Raw genomic sequence first — 20,792 nt, forward strand, 5'->3', positions numbered from 1 at the left:
GTGGGTGGCAGCTTCTCCACCCCTCTCATCCCCTGTGACGCCCAGGAGGACGCCTTCTGCTCCCCCTTTGGGGGTGCACTCCCTTTCGTGACCAAATGATCTGACAAGTGCTGGCCTGTCCATGAGGATGACCAAGACAGTTGCCTCAGGGGGCAGAATCTAAGGGGCACCTCTTTCCACTGGAGGAGCATGGAGAAGCAGTTGTGGCTTCCAACAAGGTCTTGTAAGAGCCCTGGAACCTGCTTCCCGCTTTGCCTAAGGCAGCAAAATGGGACACCCCCGGATCCGACTCAGTACGTATAAGGCTGCATTCCCACAAGCATTCATTTGAATTTGTTTGTGGGGATGTCAGACAACGTCGCCACTTCAAAGCAAGTGCCACCCCACGCTACTTTCTGGTGTCATTGCTTTGCTTCATTTCTTGATTTGGGGGGGCAGCTGCCCCCCTCTTTGCTATGCCCATTTTGGGAGAGACTGCTGTCTGAAATCCTGAAGAGGCAATATACAAATTCAATTAACTGTAACATTCAATGTTTAATGTTTTATTATATTTTTATATACGTTTGGAGGCCGCACAGAGTGGCTGGGGCCACCCAGTCAGATGGGCAAGGTATAAATAATAAAATTATTGTTATGATTATGGAATAGGACATCCCTGTTTTCATCGCAGAAATGTTGGGTGTGTGTGTAATAGTATCTGTAAGCCCCTTTCAGTCCCTGTCAGACGGGGGACTTCTGACAGGGACTGAAAGGGGCTTACAGATATATATATATATATAACATATTACATACACTCCTGAGCTTCCCATACATGAGCAGGAAAATGTGTGTGTACTATATACATATATCTGTAAGCTCGGATGATGATGATGATCATAATAATAATAATAATAATGTCATTATCATCAGTGCTTTTTCTTGGGGGACGCATACCCCTAACCATTTTGTGATTCTTTGTACTTTTGTCCATTTACTGTATTTATTTTTCCCCATTTGAACTATAAAACGGTGATATTCTTGAGTCAAAACGAGAGTACCCCTAAACATTTTTTTAGGGGGGAAAGAGCACTGGTTGTTATTATTATTACATACCCTCCCAATATTTTACTGTATATATTAGTAGCCATAATATTCCTCGCTCTTCTCACGAGGGGGGGAGGGGGCGGGAAATAAGCGGGTTAGTCGGCGCGAAACCCGACCGCGTCTGAGGCGCCCATGAACGTGCGACGAATCTCACCCGAAAGCGGCAACCCGGCTTGGCCTTTCCTTCCCTTCCTCCGCCGGTCACTCCGCCTCCGCCCGCCCGGCCTGCCCGCCTCTCTCCCCTCAGCTTTGCCAAGGCCGCGCTTTCTAGGAAAAACCGCCGCTTGCCCCCTCGCGGGCGGTTGAGGCGGCTTCTGTCTCTCTCTCTTCCCCCTCCCCCAACCCCCTTCTCTCCCACTCCCTGATTGGCCGCGGCCGTCACGTGCTCCCGGGCGCCGGCTCCGCTCCCCTCCCCCCTCCGCCCGTGGCGGCTGCGCCGGTGGCGGCTCCGGCCGGGGCGGCTGTAACCGGTTTGAGGCAGGGAGGGGAAGAGGCTCGACAGTCGTCAGCGCCGCCGGCTTTATCCTCGCCGAACCCGGAGCTGGGCTGGGAGAGGAAGTCTCGCCGTCGCCTCTTCTCCGTGGGCAGGTCAGGCACCAAAGATGGGGTCGCGCGTGGCTGTGGGGGCTGCTTGTGGTGGGGAGGCGCCTACGCTTTTATTTGCGCGTTTTCTGTGAGGAAACCTGTCTTCCTCCTCCTCCTCCTCCCACGGTTGCCCCCCCCCATTTCCTGCTCCGTGTTGGTTTAACCCACTCCCCCCCAACAAAAACACCGAGCTAACGGTAGGATTCGAACTCTGCACTCGGGCGTCAAGGTGTGCGTGGGGGGTGGAACATGGGCCGCTGGGACTGTGTGTAGAAATCTCACCTTTTAACAACAACCTCGTTTGGGAGGACTGGTCCTGCGTGGGAAAAGCGATCCTGTGCCTGGAGGGTTTTTCTATGATCCTCTGCGGAGATCCCCGCGTCGCAGTGGGGTTGGATACCACATGGCCCCACGGAGGCACCTTTCCTGTTGTGAACCGCCCTGGGACCTTTGGATGAAGGGGGGGTGTGTAAATTTAATAAATAGTAATAGTACTATCTTCCATCTAACTGCGATTCTGTGATCTAGTAGTAGTAATAGTAATCATCATCATCATCATCACATCTTCCAAGAGTGCTTCTGTGATCTCCTCCTTTGACAGCTGGAACTGCCCCTGCTAATAGGGACAATAGGCAGCTTCCTCCCGCTGAGCCTGAAACAACCATCTTAACTCAGGGCTTATCCATAATTCCCAGCTTTGCCATGGAGAGGATGGAAACTGAGCGTGGAACTTTCTGTATGTGCTGCTGTTGCTGAGATATTTGCCCCAGCTAGCAAAATGGTTATTTTTGTAATGTTACATTTTCCTCTTGATTCCTCAAGGAGGTCAGGCTGCTGACTCCCTCACCTTTTATCTTTACAAGGGCCTTGGGAGTTGAGTCAGGTTTGAGAGATGGTGGCTGGGTCCAAGGTGACTTGTTCAGTGAGCATTGTGGTGGATTGGAACCCGTTTCCTCCTTGCCAGCCACTGTTCGTCTTCGTTGGGCCCAAGGAACTTCCATAATTCCAGTTATGCAAGATGGGACATGGCTTAAGTTGTTTACTGAATGTGCCCATCTTCCCTTTTCTCTCTGTAGGATGACCAAGATGCAAAGGAAGACAGCAGTAGTACCTCTGCAGTTTTAACAGCTTTGTAGATGAGGGAACTTCAGCAGGTGCAACTTCCTGTGCAGAGAGAGGAAATGTGCACCTGTTGAAAGCATCTCTACTACATGACAATCAGAGGTGCAAAGTTATTTCCTTCTTACCGTCTGGCAATTCTTACGGCGCTGTGGGTTAAAGCCTCAGTGCCTAGGGCTTGCCGATCGAAAGGTCGGCGGTTCAAATCCCCGCGGCAGGGTGCGCTCCCGCTGTTCGGTCCCAGCGCCTGCCAACCTAGCAGTTCGAAAGCACCCCTGGGTGCAAGTAGATAAATAGGGACCGCTTACTAGCGGGAAGGTAAACGGTGTTTCCGTGTGCGGCTCTGGCAAGCCAGAGCAGCGATGTCACGCTGGCCACGTGACCCGGAAGTGTCTTCGGACAGCGCTGGCCCTTGGCCTCTTTGAGTGAGATGGGCGCACAACCCTAGAGTCTGTCAAGACTGGCCCGTACGGGCAGGGGTACCTTTACCTTTACATTTTACTTTTAAAAAAGAGGATAAACAGGAAAAAGATGCCATTGGTGCGACTAACCAGAGAGAGCCAGTGTTGTGTAGCACACTAGACTTCAGCAGAAGCAGGAGAGTGCAGTTCTACTTGTTAAAAGTTCAACAAGAGAAGCATGTTCTGTATTGGGCAGGGAAAAGTGAACCCCTCTTGCAGTTTTGCTTTATTTAAGTATAAAAGTATTTCTGTTCCGCCATATCAGAAAATATCAGAACATAAAATAGAGACAGAGAACAACGTGGCCCTTCTTTCCCACTTATAATCCCTGCAGGTTTATAAAGATCTTATTTCTCTCTGTGGTTTGCGGAGGTGGGAGAGGAATCTAACCTGTGTTTGAGCTGTACTTCTTCAGACTGCAGGTGGGAATTCACATGACTGAATACTTTTCCATATCTAAATAATTTACTGCATATATATTTATATTACAGGCTTCAGGTTACAGACTCCGCTAACCCAGAAATAGTACCTTGGGTTAAGAACTTTGCTTCAGGATGAGAACAGAAATCGTGCTCCGGCGGCAGCAGGAGGCCCCATTAGCTAAAGTGGTGCTTCAGGTTAAGAACAGTTTCAGGTTAAGAACAAACCTCCAGAACGATTTAAGAACTTAACCCGAGGTACCACCGTATTAGTATTGCAAGTCAGAGGCAGAGCTGCGGCTGTTTGAGATTTTCAGGCTTCTTCTGGTTCCTTCCCAGGCTTAACCAACTACTAATGGACTGGAAAATGAAACTAAATTAACTGTTTTGCTCCTTTGAAGGCATGTCAAAACTGCTAATCTTGTATAGTTCAAGAAATACATCCAGATGCCCGCAAGAAGCTATTCACACTATAACTGTCTGCTTACCATATTTTTCCGTGTATAACCCGCCCCCATGTATAAGAACAGTTTCAGGTTAAGAACAGACCTCCAGAACAAATTAAGTACTTAACCCGAGGTACCACTGTATTTATATTTATTCTGGCATGTGAGGAAGAAGGCTAGGTTAGCAAACTTCTCCCTGACATTACAACTTTGTGTGGAAAGAGTTGTTTTGGTATGTGAGTTCACGTGAGTTCCCACCAGCAATGTGAAATTCTACAGCCTTGGCACAGAATGGCCACTGCAGTGAAACCGCTAGTCTCTCCCTCTTCTTCCTCCTCAGTGGTTTTGGTGGTGTTACGCAATAGTCCCTTTTTATCCCACCTCTCTAGAGTTATATGGGACAGGTAGTTTCATAATGTTTCTGGTTAATCCAGACAGTGGTCTGTCTTGCAGAGGAGGGAAAAAAAGAGAGGTCTAGGTACTGGTTTGGCTTCTGTGTCCTTGTTTGCCTCTTTGGTGCAGAGTATGTGGGAAAGATGCCAGATCCTCCTAAGAAGCTGTCATGGAGCTGGGGAGAAGCCAGCCAGAGAGAAGGACATTAGTGAAAGGTTTTAAATTATTGCCTTTGCTATTGGTCATAGTCACACAGACTGGGGTGGCAGGAGGCAAAGAAATGTGTTAAAGGTCTTTCTACGTTATGTAATGTATGTTACGATAAAAAAGCTGGTGCCAGCTGATATGGAGCAGCTGTCTAGGGAGGAATGTGACTGTATTAAATAACATTAAGCTAGCTGCAGCGTGGATGACAGACTCTTTTGAGCTTTATATATCCTTAAAAAACAAACAAGCTCTTCAGACGTGAAGGTTTTGAAGAATAGCAGTCCTTTAAATGGGATGTTATAGATGCCTTCTGTGTACAGTAGGGGAAACTATACTACTTTTATAGGTATGTAAGCCATTTTTTTTAAAGATTGATGATAATGTAAACTTGGTGTTAAACAGTAGACAGTCATTGGGATTTGTTGGCTTACCTGTGATTCTGTTTCCCTTTTTGTATATCTCAGTCTTAATTGTTTTAAGGAAAATTAATCACATTGGCTCAGGATTGTGGGATTTGAACATAAGCTTCAGTATATGGACCATGTATTTCTTGTATAAAAAGTACCAGATAGACTTGAGTAACATAGCATAGGGTGACTTAAAGCTTCCAGTATGTGTCCATTGACCTCATCTTGTAATTCTCTGACAAATTTGTTATCAACCAGTTTATCTCTTCTCCAAAGCAAATGAAATACTTGCAGTGCAATAATAAACAAGCATGCTAGGCAGTAATTGTGTTGAAGTACGGTACATTGTGATGCAAGTTATTTATGTTTTAGATCCAAATGTACCATTTATGGTAGCAATTAAAGAATTGTACTCTTCCACCTGTACTATTATGTAGCATAGGCAAAGGGGCTCTCTGGACCCCTCTCCTGTGATGTGAGGAGAAATTTTGCCAGGACCCTCCCCTTCTTAAACATCTCAACCGTTCTGCACTGTAAGTATGTTGGCATGGCAAATAGTAGAGAGGAGCTGAGGTACCTAAAGGAAAGTATTTGTATCTACCTGAAGCATCAGCGACTCACACTGGGGAAAGAGAGGCATCAGTATGGAGTCTATATTGCACATTTCAAAATATGGTTTCAATTAAAAATAATTGCTGACCAGGGTGTTAAAGCATTAAGGTGGTTTAATCCTAAATACACTTAGGGCTTTCTGACCTGAGGACTAATATCCGAAGCAGATTTGGGTTATTTGGGGTGGTAGTGGTGGAGAGGAAGGTGAAGTCTCATTGGTGAGTAGAGGTCTGTTCTGCTCATATGCCACTGGATTTCACCCTTAGTTAATACTTTTCCTGCTTAAGATCTCATACTAAGTATGTATTCCTCAAAGCATATCACTTTTGTTGTTGTTATAGGATACAATTCAGCACCTCAATTTTATAGGGCTATATCTGAAAGAAACAGAAATACTTCATTTCAGTTTATCAGTAGCATTCTGCATTGATACCATGCAATTCTCCCTCCTGAATTTGAGTAGGCTGTGATGCTGCAATGCAGCATCAGAACCATAAATACTCTGGTTGATTTATTTCTCTGTGTGAAGAAGTTGTCTTGTCAACACTTTGGGCTATCAGCTGAGAAATAACTTGGATGCTGCTGTTACAAACCCTGCAGTGTACACAGATCCTTTGACCGACGTCATGGAAATTATGCAGTTCCACCGATGGATATTCGTTCTACTTTAAGGAAAATGGGTAGTAGTCAGTGCAGTCCTACTCCGAGTAGATCCATTGAAATCAATGGTCATGGATAACTTGGGTTCATTAATTTCATTGGGTTTATTCTTACTAGGTCTACAACCTAATGTTAAGACACAGCTGCATTAAAAGAAAAACATGCAAGAAACATCATTTTAATTGATTTCATCCCCCCTCCTTATTGCACATACCAAAACATAGCAAAACAAAGCCAGTTCTGCATTTTGGTATGTTTCTGCCCAAAACGGAACTGCTGAGCACAGTAGCTTGTAATTGTATGGGCATTTTAGAACCGTGGGTTGTGGATGTGGGTGTGTGCACTGCCATTCTTTCACTTTTTGTTTTTAAGCTTCACGTTTTGTTTTTAAGAAAATGTCAGCCACTCAGATGTTTTCTCCTCGAGATCAAGTTAATAACATTTTAATAAGAATGGAAAGCGATGTTTTGAAGTCTCCCCAGGCCCAGCTGCTTCTTCCTCTCTCTTCATCAGAAAAAGCAGCAGTGGCTTCTCCTCCCTTAATAACTCTCCCTAAAGACTCCTGCCACTGTTCCCTGCTACGCAAAGTTTGTGTGGATAGTTGTAGTGCAGCTTGTTTGATGTCCACAGAGAGCACATGATCTGAAAGAATATCACTTCTTCAGAACGATGCCAAAGACAGTGTGACTGCAGAATGAGTCTCCATGCATCTGCACAGATCATGCAAAGAAAGCCAGGAAAGCTCCCTGCAGGGTTTCATAGTCCTGATATTTACACCAAAGTACCAAAACAAACAAACAAAAAATTTGCTGACCCCGATAAATAGGAACCCGCAGAAAAATTGTAAACATATGTAAATGTGTAGTTTGACCGCTTCGGTGCCTGGACTACAAACTCAACCTAGCTTATCTCACACAGCTGTTGTGGTGATAAAAGTAGGAAGGGGAAGGCAATCAACACAGTCTGGAGCTCCTGAGAGGGAAATCGAGATACAAATATACAAAACATATATGCACTCAAAACATATTGCCTGCCTTGATTTTAAAGAATATTTGCATTAAAATACACAGGAAATTTAAAATACACAGGAAATTTAACTGCAAGGTAAATTGTTTTGTGGATGTAGTTGCTGATTCTTTTGCATTGTATATATTTGTTTTATGGTGACTGTATAAATAACAGCTCAGTGATGACAAGCAGGCCAGTAGTGGTTGCCTGGGTGACATGGAAAATCGGCGGGGGCGCTATAATATATATTTTTTCTCATTAGAAGAAAACATCATTTATTTCAAGGGAGAAACTTCTGAGTAAAACATACCAAAACCAGCCAGTTGTGTTTTATTCACTCCTAAGAGTAAATAAGTGACGTGAGTGGTGCTGTAGGTTAAACCACAGAGCCTAGGACTTGCCGATCAGAAGGTCGACGGTTCGAATCCCCGCGACGGGGTGAGCTCCCGTTGCTCGGTCCCTGCTCCTGCCAACCTAGCAGTTTGAAAGCACGTCAAAGTGCAAGTGGATAAATAGGTGCCGCTCCAGCGGGAAGATAAACAGCGTTTCTGTGCGCTGCTCTGGTTTGCCAGAAGCACCTTAGTCATGCTGGCCACATGACCCATAAGCTGTACACCGGCTCCCTCGGCCAATAAAGCGAGATGAGCGCCGCAACCCCAGAGTCGGTCACGACTGGACCTAATGGTCAGGGGTCCCTTTACCTTTTAAGAGTAAATAAAGTAATGTTTGCTCCAGGAAAGTGTTTTAACAAACATATCCCAGTACCTTCCTGCGTCCAGCTTCTCCTGCTTTTTCTGTTGCTCTTTGGTGGGGATGGTCCACATTCCTTCCGCTGACGGCTTAGCAACAGTGATTAAGTGTCCTTAGCAACGTTGCTGCCTGTTGAGTTGCCGAAGCATTAGAGCTGCCTTCGTGTTTTGCTCTCTAACTTCCTTCAGAAATGTCCAACTGAGTGACTTTTTTTGGGGGGGGGAGAAAATTAAGAATCTGGGGCTTCTGTTGGTCTTGCCCCCCCCCCCCCCATCTGACCTCTTCTACGCATCTGTCAGCAGGCCCTGCTCAGTACTGCCTCATTTCCAGCTCCTAATCTCTGGAAATTCTGATTCAGGGTCAGAATTGTCCCCAGACATGGGTGGGAATGAACAAATTGAAATTTAATCCACACGTGGCAGAGTTTCTGTTGATTGTAAGCAACCTTACAAATATTTGTATTCTTTAAAGTCGGAATATAAATCAGGTGGGGAAACTGAGGCCTGGGGACCAAATGTGGCCCTTTAAGCCTCTCTGCCTGGCTCTCATAATTTTCCTCAGGCCATACCCCTCACTGGCCTTTCTTCACACCTTGAATGCTTTTGCCTGGCTTGAATGTGTCCCTGAACTCGGATAATTCCTCTTGGTTGTCCGCATGGAAGATAGAGAAGGATGTGTGAGTGTGTGTGGAAACTAACCTACTGTGCAAAGGTAAAATTTGCATTCTTTGCTCACATTTGCCTCTGGCCCCACCCTCTCCTGACATGCGGCCCTTGGAAGATTCTCCAGAAGGGAATTCGGTATAACTGGATTTTTTAAATAAAGGTATAATATTGAGATGTATACAGAAATGACCTGCTCCTAAACTAGTGCTTTTTTTGCCCCCTTTTTCAATAGGGTACAGCAGCCGTTGAACGTCATTCACAAGCATGTCACCTTGCCACATTACCTTTGAAGTAAGAGGAATACCACCACCAGGTACAAAACACTTGTAACAAGCTTTGGCTTTCTGACATGCAAGCATATGCATGCATGCTCATGTCCCTTGTAAACTTTGGCACCAGTGTTTTTTCCAACCCATTTGTATTCTCTTCCTTTTTAGATATATAGTTAGATAGATAGATAGATAGATAGATATAGATATATAGATATACAGTGGTGCCTCGCAATATAGATATATAGATATACAGTGGTGCCTCGCAAGACGAAAAGAATCTGTTCCGTGAGTCTCTTCGTCTAGCGGTTTTTTCGTCTTGCGAAGCAAGCCCATTAGCAGATTAGCGCTATTAGCGGTTTAGCGGCTATTAGCGGCTATTAACGGCTTAAGGGATTAGCGGATTAGCTGCTAAAAGGCTATTAGCAGCTTAGTGCCTTAGAAAAAGGGGGTGGGGAGCGGGGAAAAAACCCCAGGAATCGCAAGACATTTTCGTCTTGCAAAGCAAGCCCATAGAGAAATTCGTCCTGCAAAGCACCTCCAAAACGGAAAACCCTTTCGTCTAGCGGGTTTTCCGTCTTGCGAGGCATTCTTCTTGCGGGGCACCACTGTATATATATATATATATATATATATATATATATATATATATATAAAAAATTGAGTACCCTACATACTTGGTCCCCTTCACACAGCTTCCTAGGTCTCTGTCTGCCCTTTTTCGACCTCTCTTTATATCTCCACCCTCCACTGCCGAGCTCTGCCAACAAAGCTGCATTGATCTCATAACAACTACTGCCCAAGTCACCTACTTGATCCTTTTCCCTTGCCAGGTGACATGTTCAGAAATATTACATAATGGCCCAAGCTCACCAGGCAGCAGACAAGTTATTGGTGTCTCAGATAACAGTCAATCGACTGTTTTTAGCTTAGTACACATGACCCGTATAAATGCTTACAAGACTTATTTAATGTAATGCACAAATGTTCCTACAAGGCTGGCCAGCAGCTTGTACACAGCTTTGGGATATCATTTCACCTCTCTCCACCCCCACCCCCCGGTGGATCCATATAGTGTTATGTGTGTATCGAGTACCGCTGGGAATGGTATTTCACTGCAGTGAATAAATGCTTAGGTTGCCACTTTCCAGGCTCACAGTAACGTACAGATTATCTGTTTCCTTTTCTTCAATCCTCGCTTTGTTACTACAGAACAGCCTGCTTTAGTGAACTAATTGTAACTAATTAGCAGCAGCCCCCTCCCAAATAAGCGTTTAAAGTTTATCTGCTAACAGATTGATACATGGGCAGGGTCTGTTCCCAGAGGGCTTTAGCACCCCATTGCTGGGCTTTCTGAGTGAGAGAAAGACTGAGAGTTGAATGCAAAAAAGTAATTATGTGAATGGAACAACTTCCATTTGTACAACAGAGCTATCCCTCACTCTTCTGCCGCCCATGTCCCCTCAAATCTCTTTCAGGGGATTAGGAGAACCCCTGGAGCAGATTGGGGGGGACACGGCAGAAGGAGAGTGAGCAGACATTCCACCCATTCAGTAACTTCATGAGATGCAGGTCTTAGAGATTTCCTCCCCCCCCCCCCCCCCGCTTAGGTCTGCCTTGCCTTATGTGTGCTTGGACAGGCACATAAATTCCTCTTGCTGCTTGTTTAGTTCTATGATTTTCAGATAGCGTTTTGAATATTCTTAAAAGAAAAGCAGTTCAGAAGTTGAATAATTTTGAGTCTGCGCCTGTTCTTAGTGTGGGCCTGATACGTTACATAATATTGGCAAAAGTGTGTTGTGAAAACTCTTAAATGTTCAGAAGCTTTATTGTATGCTTATTCTAGTATATATTTCTTTTTCTAGGAGAAGTTTTGGCAATATGTGGCAGTTGCAATTCTCTGGGAAGTTGGGATCCCCAATCCGCAGTAATCCTACAGCCGGAGGAGGAGGCTGGTGATGTGTAAGTTTCTTTCAGGAGCACATTTTGAAATTCTCAACCATGCATGCAGGCTGGCTTGACACCAATTATACAGTTCAAGTGGTACTTCTTGTTCTTTACCTCAACTTCTGAGCACCTCATTCTAGAAGACAAATGACACTTGAGGTGGATTATCCCTTCTGGCTTGGTACGTCCTTCAACCCTGCTTAAGCACTTGAATTGCTCACATTTGTTTCAAGCGTGCCTGTAAAAAAGTACTTTCACCCACGTAACACATTCAACTACAGTGTCCATCTCCCCAGTAGCATGGCCACTGGTCAAAGATAATGAGGGGTGTAGTCCAACAATATATGGAGTGCCCATTGGCGACTCCTGCATACCTTCATCAAATGTTACCTTTTCCCCAGCCCCTTCCAGTGTGATTCAGAAAGCTGCACAGTGAGTTCTTTGCGTGCAGTAGGCATCTTGTTCCTTTTCTTTACCCCAGCAGTTTCCTCTTGCCTCATGAGAAGAGACAAATCTGATGTAGCTTTAAGGCCTCTAAGTTCAGTTTTTTAATACTATCATAGCAGTGGTTGCACTTAGGCGGGGGGAAATCCCTGGTGTCTGCTTTTCTCAAATATAACTGAGAACTCAGCCCTTATTGGATCACTGTGCTATGAATGAGTGCCACTCATTTTCCACGTGCAGCTAATTGCATGGATGCTTTTACAATTCAGGGGTACCTCGGGTTAAATACTTAATTCGTTCTGGAGGTCTGTTCTTAACCTGAAACTGTTCTTAACCTGAAGCACCACTTCAGCTAATGGGGCCTCCTGCTGCCGCCGCGCCGCCGGAGCGCGATTTCTGTTCTCATCCTGAAGCAAAGTTCTTAACCCAAGGTACTATTTCTGGGTTAGCGGAGTTTGTAACCTGAAGCGTATGTAACCCGAGGTACCACTGTACATAGTGTCACTGCAGAAATGGCCCTTTGAAACAACATGGAAAAAAAAGTCAGATTCCTTGTATTCCGAGGGGTGTGCACACACACAGGGATTTTTAAAGCAAGTGTCATTGTTGTACAGCCATCCTATATCTTTTCTAAAATGTTTTCAAAAACACTTTTCTGCAGTCTGCTATGGAGAACTACAGTTCCACTTCCTAGGGGAGATGATATTGAATATCGATACTTTCAGGGGACCTTTTTAGAACCCCAGGTACGTATGCCTAAATAAGCACCAATATAACTTGTTGACTAACTCTTAGGGATAAGATCCTAGTGGTATGGCGTTTGGAAATAGCCCACAGCATAGTCGGCTGTTGGATTCATTTTGAATTCAATTCTCCTGTTTTTAACTTCAGTAAAAGCTACCTACCCAGAAAGCAGTTGTGTATGAGACCTTGAATTCTGTGTGGAGAGTGTGCCTGCATGTAACCTTCTGCACAGTATTTGCAAACCACAAATCCCAGCTTGCGTGCTGATCAAAATACTTATGTAAACTGATGCATGCCGCGATCTGCAAATCTCATGCTTTTCCTACCCAAGTGCTTTCTATGTAAGAAAGATGTAGAACGTGAAGCATATCAAGCTTAACTGGTGCATTCCCAAAAAATTCTTGTTGCTTGTAACTCTTATTTAAAGAGTTTTAAACATGGCACAAGCATTTAACATACTAGCAACCTAAGTCCAGCAGTAGAAAGTAGCTAGATTTTGCCTAAGTAGTTTTGCAGCACACACTAGAAATTGGCGAAGGCTTGTGGACTCATAAGCCAGAACCCTTGCCGAAGTTAGAATTTATGCCTTTCTGCCCACACCCTTTTAAATATTGCCAAATGTCTAAAGTATGGAAGAGAATTCAGCTACAACGTAGTGGGGTTTTTTTTTAAAGAAAAACAATCTGAAGTAAATCAAGTTCCCTTGTAATACATGCAAACTTCACAGAACGTATTTGGTGAGTTTGTTTCCTTTTAAGTAGGTGCTCTGTATTGTGCACTCTGTAAGTTCCGTGTGACGCAGAGTCTTCTGTGGTAAGTATGAATTTTATGGAATAGCAGAGTAGAGACATATGAAAAGAGCCCATATTGATGGACACTGTGAGCCTCGATATTGGCAAAAGTGTGCATTTTTATTGCGGGGTGGTTATTCTAGCATAAAGAATGTATTGTTCCCATGTGAGGATATAATACAGTGAAGCTGAAAGCAGGAGCGATACTAAGAACACAAAGTAGAATGTGGCGACTGACTGTAACATAAGTAAACGTAACATTAAATGCTCCTGTGTATTGAATTAATAATCAGTGCTTTCATTAAATGGCTCTTCCTGTTGCATTTTTTCCATTTCTAGTCATTTCACTTAGCCCTGATTGGTTTTAATGACTGGAATGTATTGTAGTCCTTATTAATATTATTTGTTCAATTTATATACTGCCCTTTATCCAAAAATCCCTTCAACATTAAAAATACATTGCAAAACATTCACATTTTATTATAAGTTGAGAAACTGCCTACAGTTAGACTAAGGCTGAGATAAGAGCCAAATGAAGGGGTTTTTATACACAGAAATGTGTCAAGTGTCATGAACCAGGAAATAAAACAGACTTTCTGGTTGCAGTCTTAATGCTTATAGGGCAAGCTAACAGGTTCACTATTTTTTACATAAACCTTTAAACACAAGGGTGATAAATCTCTGATTTTACCATGATGTTGTGACTAACACCTTAGAAGGTGAATCACAAATTTGTTGTTGATAGAAGTGCATTTAGAACACTAAATATATGTTAACGATTTCTTAGAACGTGACAAAAATACCTGTCAAAATTGAATATCTAAACCTAGGCCTGGTTCATAATTTGAGTAGTCCAAGTGGCATTTTTCTGCTAACATGTGTAATGTATGACTCCATCTTACTTTCAAATATATGAGATAATTGACATGATGCTTCTTTAAATATTATTGCCAAGGAGACTGACTTGTTTTCTGTTACTGCTGTTAAACTCCTCATTAAGTTGTCTTGGACTAATTTGAATCGGGCAGGTGACAGTTATGTAGTCAGTTGTTATTATTGGGAACAGTTACAGTTCCCTAACTTCCCAGGTGTAAAAAATACTTCACATTGCTTAGATGCGGATGCTTCGTTGGGCAGAAAGCTATCAAGATGATTTCTTGAATCTAGAGCAGTATCCGTCAGCTTTGTTCCCCAACTCCCTTAGTCCCTCACTATTGGCTAAACCAATAGGATTATGGGAGGTTTAGTCCAGCAACATCAGGGGACACAAGAGTGATCTATAGTAGCTTGAGTGACGGCAGTTCACCCTCATCAGCCCCCCTCCTTTGCTTTAGAAATAAAATAACACTAAGAGACCATGGGAACCTTGTTGGCTCTCTAGGAAGCCCTTTTCCTTTTTATATGACACTTTTCTTAGAAACATTAAGCAACTATTTTTCTATACCCCATCCCATACTTCTATTGTATTATCTTGATTTATTTGTGCTTGCGGGAAGGGAGATCCTTATGCTTTCTTAGAAAATTACCTGACTCTGGTTAACTTTCTGTTGTTAATCATCTGTTTCTAGACGTGTCTTACAAAACCCCCACCCACCCACTCTGCTAGCAGCCATAGATACTGGCTAGAAAAGATAAGTCTATCCAGTCTGAAACTGCTTGCACAACTTTTTCCAAATAAATTTCATTTGGGGTGCATATGCCATCCCTTCTGATTTAGCTACTGAATAGTACAATGTCCACAAAAGATAATACTACCTTATAAGTTAAAAGCATATTGCATTTTCAGATGATTTATTTTATTTGGTGCGTGTTGTATGACCATAGATCCGGTTGTACAAACATTTAATTTAATAAACTACATGGGCTTAATGGCTCAAAGGCACAAACTAATCTCCCTGTGGAACGCCCTCCCATCAGATTGTCAAGGAGATAAATAACTATGCAACTTTTAGAAGACATCTGAAGCCATCCCTGTACTGGGAAGTTTTTAAAGTCTGATGTTTTATTTATATGCATTGGAAACCACCCGGAGGGGTTGGGGTATAATAAAATAATAATACTAATGATTGTTATATTTTGAACTTGTAAAATCTCAGCAGATGTTGTATGGATGACTCTGTTGTTCCCAGTGTCTGAAGTGAGAACAAATGGTCTTGGGTCTTTGTGAATTATGCTGTGCTTTTGATTTTAAAATGTATGATTCTTAAATAGATTTTTAATCTAAAACGTAGGAGGTTCTGTGCTTTGTACTTGGAAGGAAGGGCAGAATCCAGTGTTGTGTGAATGGACTTCCACTTGTGCAATGGGATTTTAATCTTCCTCTCCTCCCCCTGCAGCCCCCCTCACAACCTCAGGATCGGCTCTGGAGGGCTTGGGAATCCTCTGGAGCAGATATTGGGGGTGTTTGGGACTGCAGGAGGATGGAGATTAATTTAAAAGCATATGTCTGCTTGCATGTGAACAACATTAGATATAACCCTTTGTCTCACTACTTTTAGTGGGGCTTACTCCCTAGAAAATGTGTTTAGAGTTGCAGTCTTAGGTTCTTAAAGAAATGGAGTACTGTATTCTGTAAATGCATACACTTGGGTTGGAAGAAGAAAGAGTTCTCAAAACTTAGTAATGTGTATAACTTGTTTACAGTCTATCTGGATTCTGAGCAGTTCCTATTTTTAGGATGTGTTGAGACATAGACATCTCAAGAAGTTTCATTACTATTTTCAGGGGGACGTGGGGCTCATTTTTGATGCCAGCTAAGAAATTGCACCATGTGAAAACAAGCACACTGTGATTGGCTTCTGATGCCACACTTATCCATCCTGTGGGTTCATTTATGTCAGTGGTGGGGAGCCCTTAGCCTGTGGGCCTAATCAGGCCCGCCAGTCCTCCCCATTTGGCTCACAAGACCATTTTGTCCAAACTGTGCCCACCTGTACTACATTATAGATGGGGGGGGGGGGGGCTGTTAAAGACATGGCTCAGCCAAAAGGGGTTTGCAGCTGCAAACCAGGCTTTATAAGACCCAAAGATTGGCTGAGAACCCTCAAAATGGCAAAATTTGAGCACCCAACTCCTAAATAGAAATTTCAGTAGAAAGCAAGCTTGATCAGGCTGAAAGATACACATTAATGATTCTTTTTTTCCTACCTAGCCCTCTGCCTTGTTCTTTTCTGAGTTGTACACATTCTCTATCCCCTTAACCAAAAATATACAAAAAACCACACAGCAACCCAGGAATATGTGTGTGTGTTTAAGGATCTTTATTATTGGCATTCATTTTGAAATTCAGGCCTCTTGTTTTCACTGTGATCAAAGCAATGGGTTGGATCCAAATAGCTGCTAATGCCCTTCCTCAGACAATTGCACAGGAGTTCATACAGGGCTGTACTACATGGGTTATGATGCAGTTCTTATTCTTGTGAAAACTCTTCTATACAAGCAGGAAATTTTCACATATTTGGCACAGAAGCACAAAGCAGCCCTTCTTTGAACCGAAGACTCCTTCCGCATGTGGAAAGGGAGCCTTAGATCCCCATTGTTTCCCATGCTGGTTCAGTGGTGGTGGGGTGTTGTATCTGCATATAAGTGCAGAAGATTTGGGGTTATAGTATGCTGTGCAGACTTAGTGCTCTGTGTCATACTTGACTTCTGTGTCTGATGCACAATAGAAAGCAATAACAATTAGTTAAGCGCCCAAATTGGTTAGAATGCGTTTGCAATTTTTTGTGACTAGCTATACCCATACGACCGTTCCAAAATTGGCCTGTTAGCATGTATGACGATTGCAACTATACTGGAAAACCCTACACTTGTCAGAATTTGTCACCGCTTAGGCTAGCTCACATAGCCATCTGGACCTGTGGAGTGGGGTCTGTGCATGGGATTGTATCCACTGGCTTAGATCCTGACCCATATGTTCAATCTAACCTCCAAGCAGGACTGATTCATGCAAGCTCTGTTCAGAGATTAAGCTGAATGCATAGATGAAGGGGAAATGGGGAGGATAGACTAAGGGGCTGCCATTGCATTCCCACCCCCCACCCCCCTTCAGTATAAGATGGCAGTGTGATTTGAATGGGGTTTTTTGTCATAGGGTGATGAGATGCGTCTTAATGACATCAATGATTATGGTATACATGATGTGAATTAAACTTAAAGCTTTGCGCTTCAAAGGTGGTATAAGTAAACTACGCTCACAAAGGATTGTAAATGGCATCACTGGTTAAAAGATAAATAAATCGGGATTTAACGAAAATTATTGCAGACATTTAACTTTTAAATTACAGAAAACCGGTGGTCCATGCCAAGTCATAATTCACAAGTGGGAGACTCATCTACCACCACGATCAATAACCCCATTAGGTATGGGCATGAACTGCATCTCTTTTGAGGCATATGCATAAGATTACTAATATTTTGCAAAACGGTTTAGTGGAATTGGTAATATTTTGTAGGATTAAGATTAAGACCACTGCTACAAAGGCACCATTTTTAGCACAGCACGAGCATTTAAAGTGTTTGTGAACAAAATAGTGTGGATTTCAAACATAAATTCCATTTGTGCCTTCTTCTTTCTAGGGGTCCACAGATTTTGGCTGTCTGCTAGGGAGGATGAGCTGCCTCTTGATTTCACATTGGGCTTTGGAGGTGTGACATGGATGAGCCCCATTCCTCCTCCCAAGGGCTCATAGCAGCTGATGTGCTGCTCTTTGAAGATTCTCTACATTGAGGCTTGCCATGCTCACTAGACAGAGGAGGAATTTGTGAACCCCCGGAGTCTTCATTAAAAGAAGGAGACAGGACATTTTAAAATGAGCGTTATTGACAATAGTCACTGCGCTTGGAGATTAAGCGCTCATGATTATGTTTTGTTTTGTTCTTTACAGACCATTTCTCTGTGGTGGAAACCATAAATTGACTGTGGCTAACATTAAGTCAGAGTGCCAGTTGTTTTCGTAAGAGAGATTATTTTTGCCTTGGAGGTTTTCTGAAACATTATTATAAGCATATTCATGAATACAATAGGACATAATATAAGTACAGCGGAACCTCGGTTTTCAGGTGTCTCGGAAGCCGAACATTTCAGTTTTCGACCGCCGAAAACCCGGAAGTAAATGCTTCCGTTTTTGAACGCTTTTCAGAAGTCTAATGGCTTCCACTGAGTTTTTTTCAATTTTCTCTATTGACTTTGCAGGCCGCCCTTTGTGCCTCCTTTGTCAAACATTTTGGAAGTCGAACAGTCTTCTGTTCGACAACTGAGGTTCCACTGTACAGGATACATAATGTAGATATTTTTTCTGCTCATTTGAGATAAACAGTACAAAAGGCAACATGTGGTCTAAACTAATGTTCTTCCTCCTGAAGGTGGTTCAATAAGGTGATTGTTATTATATACTGTCTTCTCTGGAGCAGGTGTACCTGAAAAGATTGCAGTCGGCTGATTTTGTTTCGTTCATATATTTTTTTTAAAAAAATGAATGGAAATGTGTCCACCTAAATAGCATTATAGTCGTACCTTGGTTTTTGAACAGCTTAGTTCTTGAACTTTTTGGCTCCTGAACACCGCAACCCCAAAAGTGACTGTTCTGGTTTGCAAACTATTTTTGGAAGCCGAATGTCCGACGGGGCATCCGTTGCTTCCAATTGGCTGCAGGAACTTCCTGCAGCCAATCAGAAGCCGCACTTTGGTTTCTGAACGTTTTGGAAGTCAAATGGACTTTGGGAACGGATTCCGCTCAACTTCCAAGGTACGACTGTATTTGAAAGTGAAGTCCATACTCTTAGTTTATGGGCTTCAAAGGAATGAACTTAGGTTTCCCTTCTAAGACTGCAATCCTTTGCATGGTTGCCTAGGAGCAAATCTAACTGAATTTAGGGTGACTTTATTCTGAACAGATGTGCACACTAAGCCTTAGCTCATTTACAGTGCAATCCTATTGGGAGTGCTGCCTTAGGCAACCTAAGACCCAATAACCTCATTAGAGAGAAATTACATTGCTTTGAAAATATTCTGCTTGTGGCTGTTCTCAATTTTTAACTAAGTAGTCCCTCTGACCTTGAAAGAGATTAGTCACACAAAAGTTTGAGGTCCTCACGGGATTATTTCAAACTGATTTTTTTTTTCTGTATGGCCAAAAAAAAACCCCCAACTCTTTTGCTACAGGTGAAAGGTCAGACCTAATATAAATAGCGCCTGAAAATGAACATGGGTAAAACTGAGCTTTTGATATTAGATGGTTACACTTCAGCTTTAAACTCTGAATAATTCTGTTTATTGATGAGTTTATTCCATGTCTAAAGCTTTTCATCTTTTACCTTTCTGTAGCATGGATTGAAGGTGAAACTTTGACTATTGTTTCTAGCAAAGGGTAGAAAATAAGCATTTTTAATTGTAAACTCAGAAGATTTATATCTGAACTCTTGGTTGCTTAGCAGATAGTTTAATGTCCATCACATTAGTAACATAGCATTATCTTTCTAGTATAATAGCAATTAGGACTATATATTGTCAAGATAATGCAATATCCTTTTTCCAGTTTACATAGCTCATTTTGAAGTAAGTACTGTACATCATTGCTAAGTTTGCGTGGAGATAATGTTAGCAAGAAAACAAAGCTCAGAGGTATCTTGCAGGTTGCAGTAAACTTGCTGCTGCTTGTCTTTCTTTTAAAATGTTTTAGTTTATAGCAGTTAACGGTGAAATGCAAAAGTAGAACCATTACTGATAACGTGGTCCTCCACATGCCAACTTGGATCAAAGTCTCATAAAGTTCAGTACGACTTACTCCCAAATAAGTATGTGTAGGATTGAGGCTTAAAGTCGCAATAATTTGTAGCCTGTGAATGTGAACTTCTCTCACTGTTTGTTCCTTCATTTTTAGAGGACATTTCCGTTGATGACGGACACTTCGGAATTGTTGGTAAGAAGCACTGTTATCGTAGTTTTGTTTTTATGTAGGAATTTTGTAAGCTGCCTTGTGTAGAAAGAGCGCCTTCAAATGTGAATTAAAAGCCATTTAAAATAAATGATAGTAAATTTCCTCTCCCTGGTGCACAACATGTTCAAGGTTGATTTTGGAAACTCAAATGCAATTTGGTGGATTTCCACACAGTAGGAGGGTTTGCCTGGAACACTAAAGCCAATCTGTTTTGAGCCCAAGCAAAGCCTCTGCTATGAGCACTCCTATTTCATTTTGCTAGCAGGAGTCATAAATCAGGTTTCACCTTTTCTTTTGCTGATTCCTGGCTTGTTATGTACTCACCAGGAATAGTTCTTTAAAATAAACTTTGGCATATTGAACAAGCCTGTTTCATAACTCACAGTTTGAAGTTGACGTGGTTTGAGTTTACAGTATTTTAAGCCGCTTTTCCTCTTACAGACATAGGGATTTGCCAGGATTTGATGAAAATCTAAACTGAATCCTAGTTTATTCCTCCTCCTGGTCTGTGCGGGGAGGAGTGAGGAATGCACAAGCCCTGGGCTTTTGCAGACTTACTTCTGCTCATGCAGAAAACTTATCCATAGTTTTAGAAGCATGTAAACATAGTGAAAATGGTCATGCTGGCAAACCGTTTATTGTTATTAGGGTCATTCCAGTCTTGGCCTCAAATTTTTGTACCTATTCTAGTTTCAACAGCAGCAACTAGCTTGTGATGGCACATCCCTTTTGGGAACTGGGATATTGGGACAGTAGTGCTTTGGTAACAACTTTAAGAAGTCTTTTTGGTGTCATTCTAAAGGTAAAGGTACCCCTGCCCGTACGGGCCAGTCTTGACAGACTC

General features: G+C 42.7%; 2 protein-coding genes across 12 annotated transcripts in view; one reads left to right on the forward strand and one right to left on the reverse strand.

Moving 5' to 3' along the window:
* CHGB (chromogranin B) overlaps positions 1 to 1,367 on the reverse strand; it is a 78,598-nt gene extending 77,231 nt beyond the window's left edge. Inside the window, exon 1 of one of the 3 annotated variants that reach the window (XM_083431955.1) lies at positions 1,238 to 1,367. The gene's annotated coding sequence lies outside the window, so the exon portion shown is untranslated. The remainder of the gene's footprint in view (positions 1 to 1,237) is intronic. The other 2 variants (XM_083431952.1, XM_083431954.1) reach the window with 2 other exon arrangements.
* GPCPD1 (glycerophosphocholine phosphodiesterase 1) overlaps positions 1 to 20,792 on the forward strand; it is a 52,776-nt gene that overhangs the window by 13,286 nt on the left and 18,698 nt on the right. For 3 of the 9 annotated variants that reach the window (XM_083431962.1, XM_083431961.1, XM_083431963.1), the window contains exons 2-6: positions 9,048 to 9,128; positions 10,950 to 11,046; positions 12,137 to 12,221; positions 17,297 to 17,372; positions 19,892 to 19,930. In XM_083431962.1, coding sequence (XP_083288088.1) covers positions 9,080 to 9,128; positions 10,950 to 11,046; positions 12,137 to 12,221; positions 17,297 to 17,372; positions 19,892 to 19,930 — 346 coding nt within the window. In that variant the 5' untranslated portion in view covers positions 9,048 to 9,079. Of the gene's footprint in view, positions 1 to 1,337; positions 1,672 to 2,744; positions 2,893 to 4,495; positions 5,060 to 5,562; positions 5,654 to 9,047; positions 9,129 to 10,949; positions 11,047 to 12,136; positions 12,222 to 17,296; positions 17,373 to 19,891; positions 19,931 to 20,792 lie in introns of those variants that run through there. The other 6 variants (XM_083431967.1, XM_083431959.1, XM_083431965.1 and 3 more) reach the window with 6 other exon arrangements.

Source organism: Podarcis tiliguerta, assembly GCF_965153285.1.
Source record: "Podarcis tiliguerta genome assembly, chromosome: 3".
NCBI classification, from domain to species: Eukaryota; Metazoa; Chordata; class Lepidosauria; order Squamata; family Lacertidae; genus Podarcis; species Podarcis tiliguerta.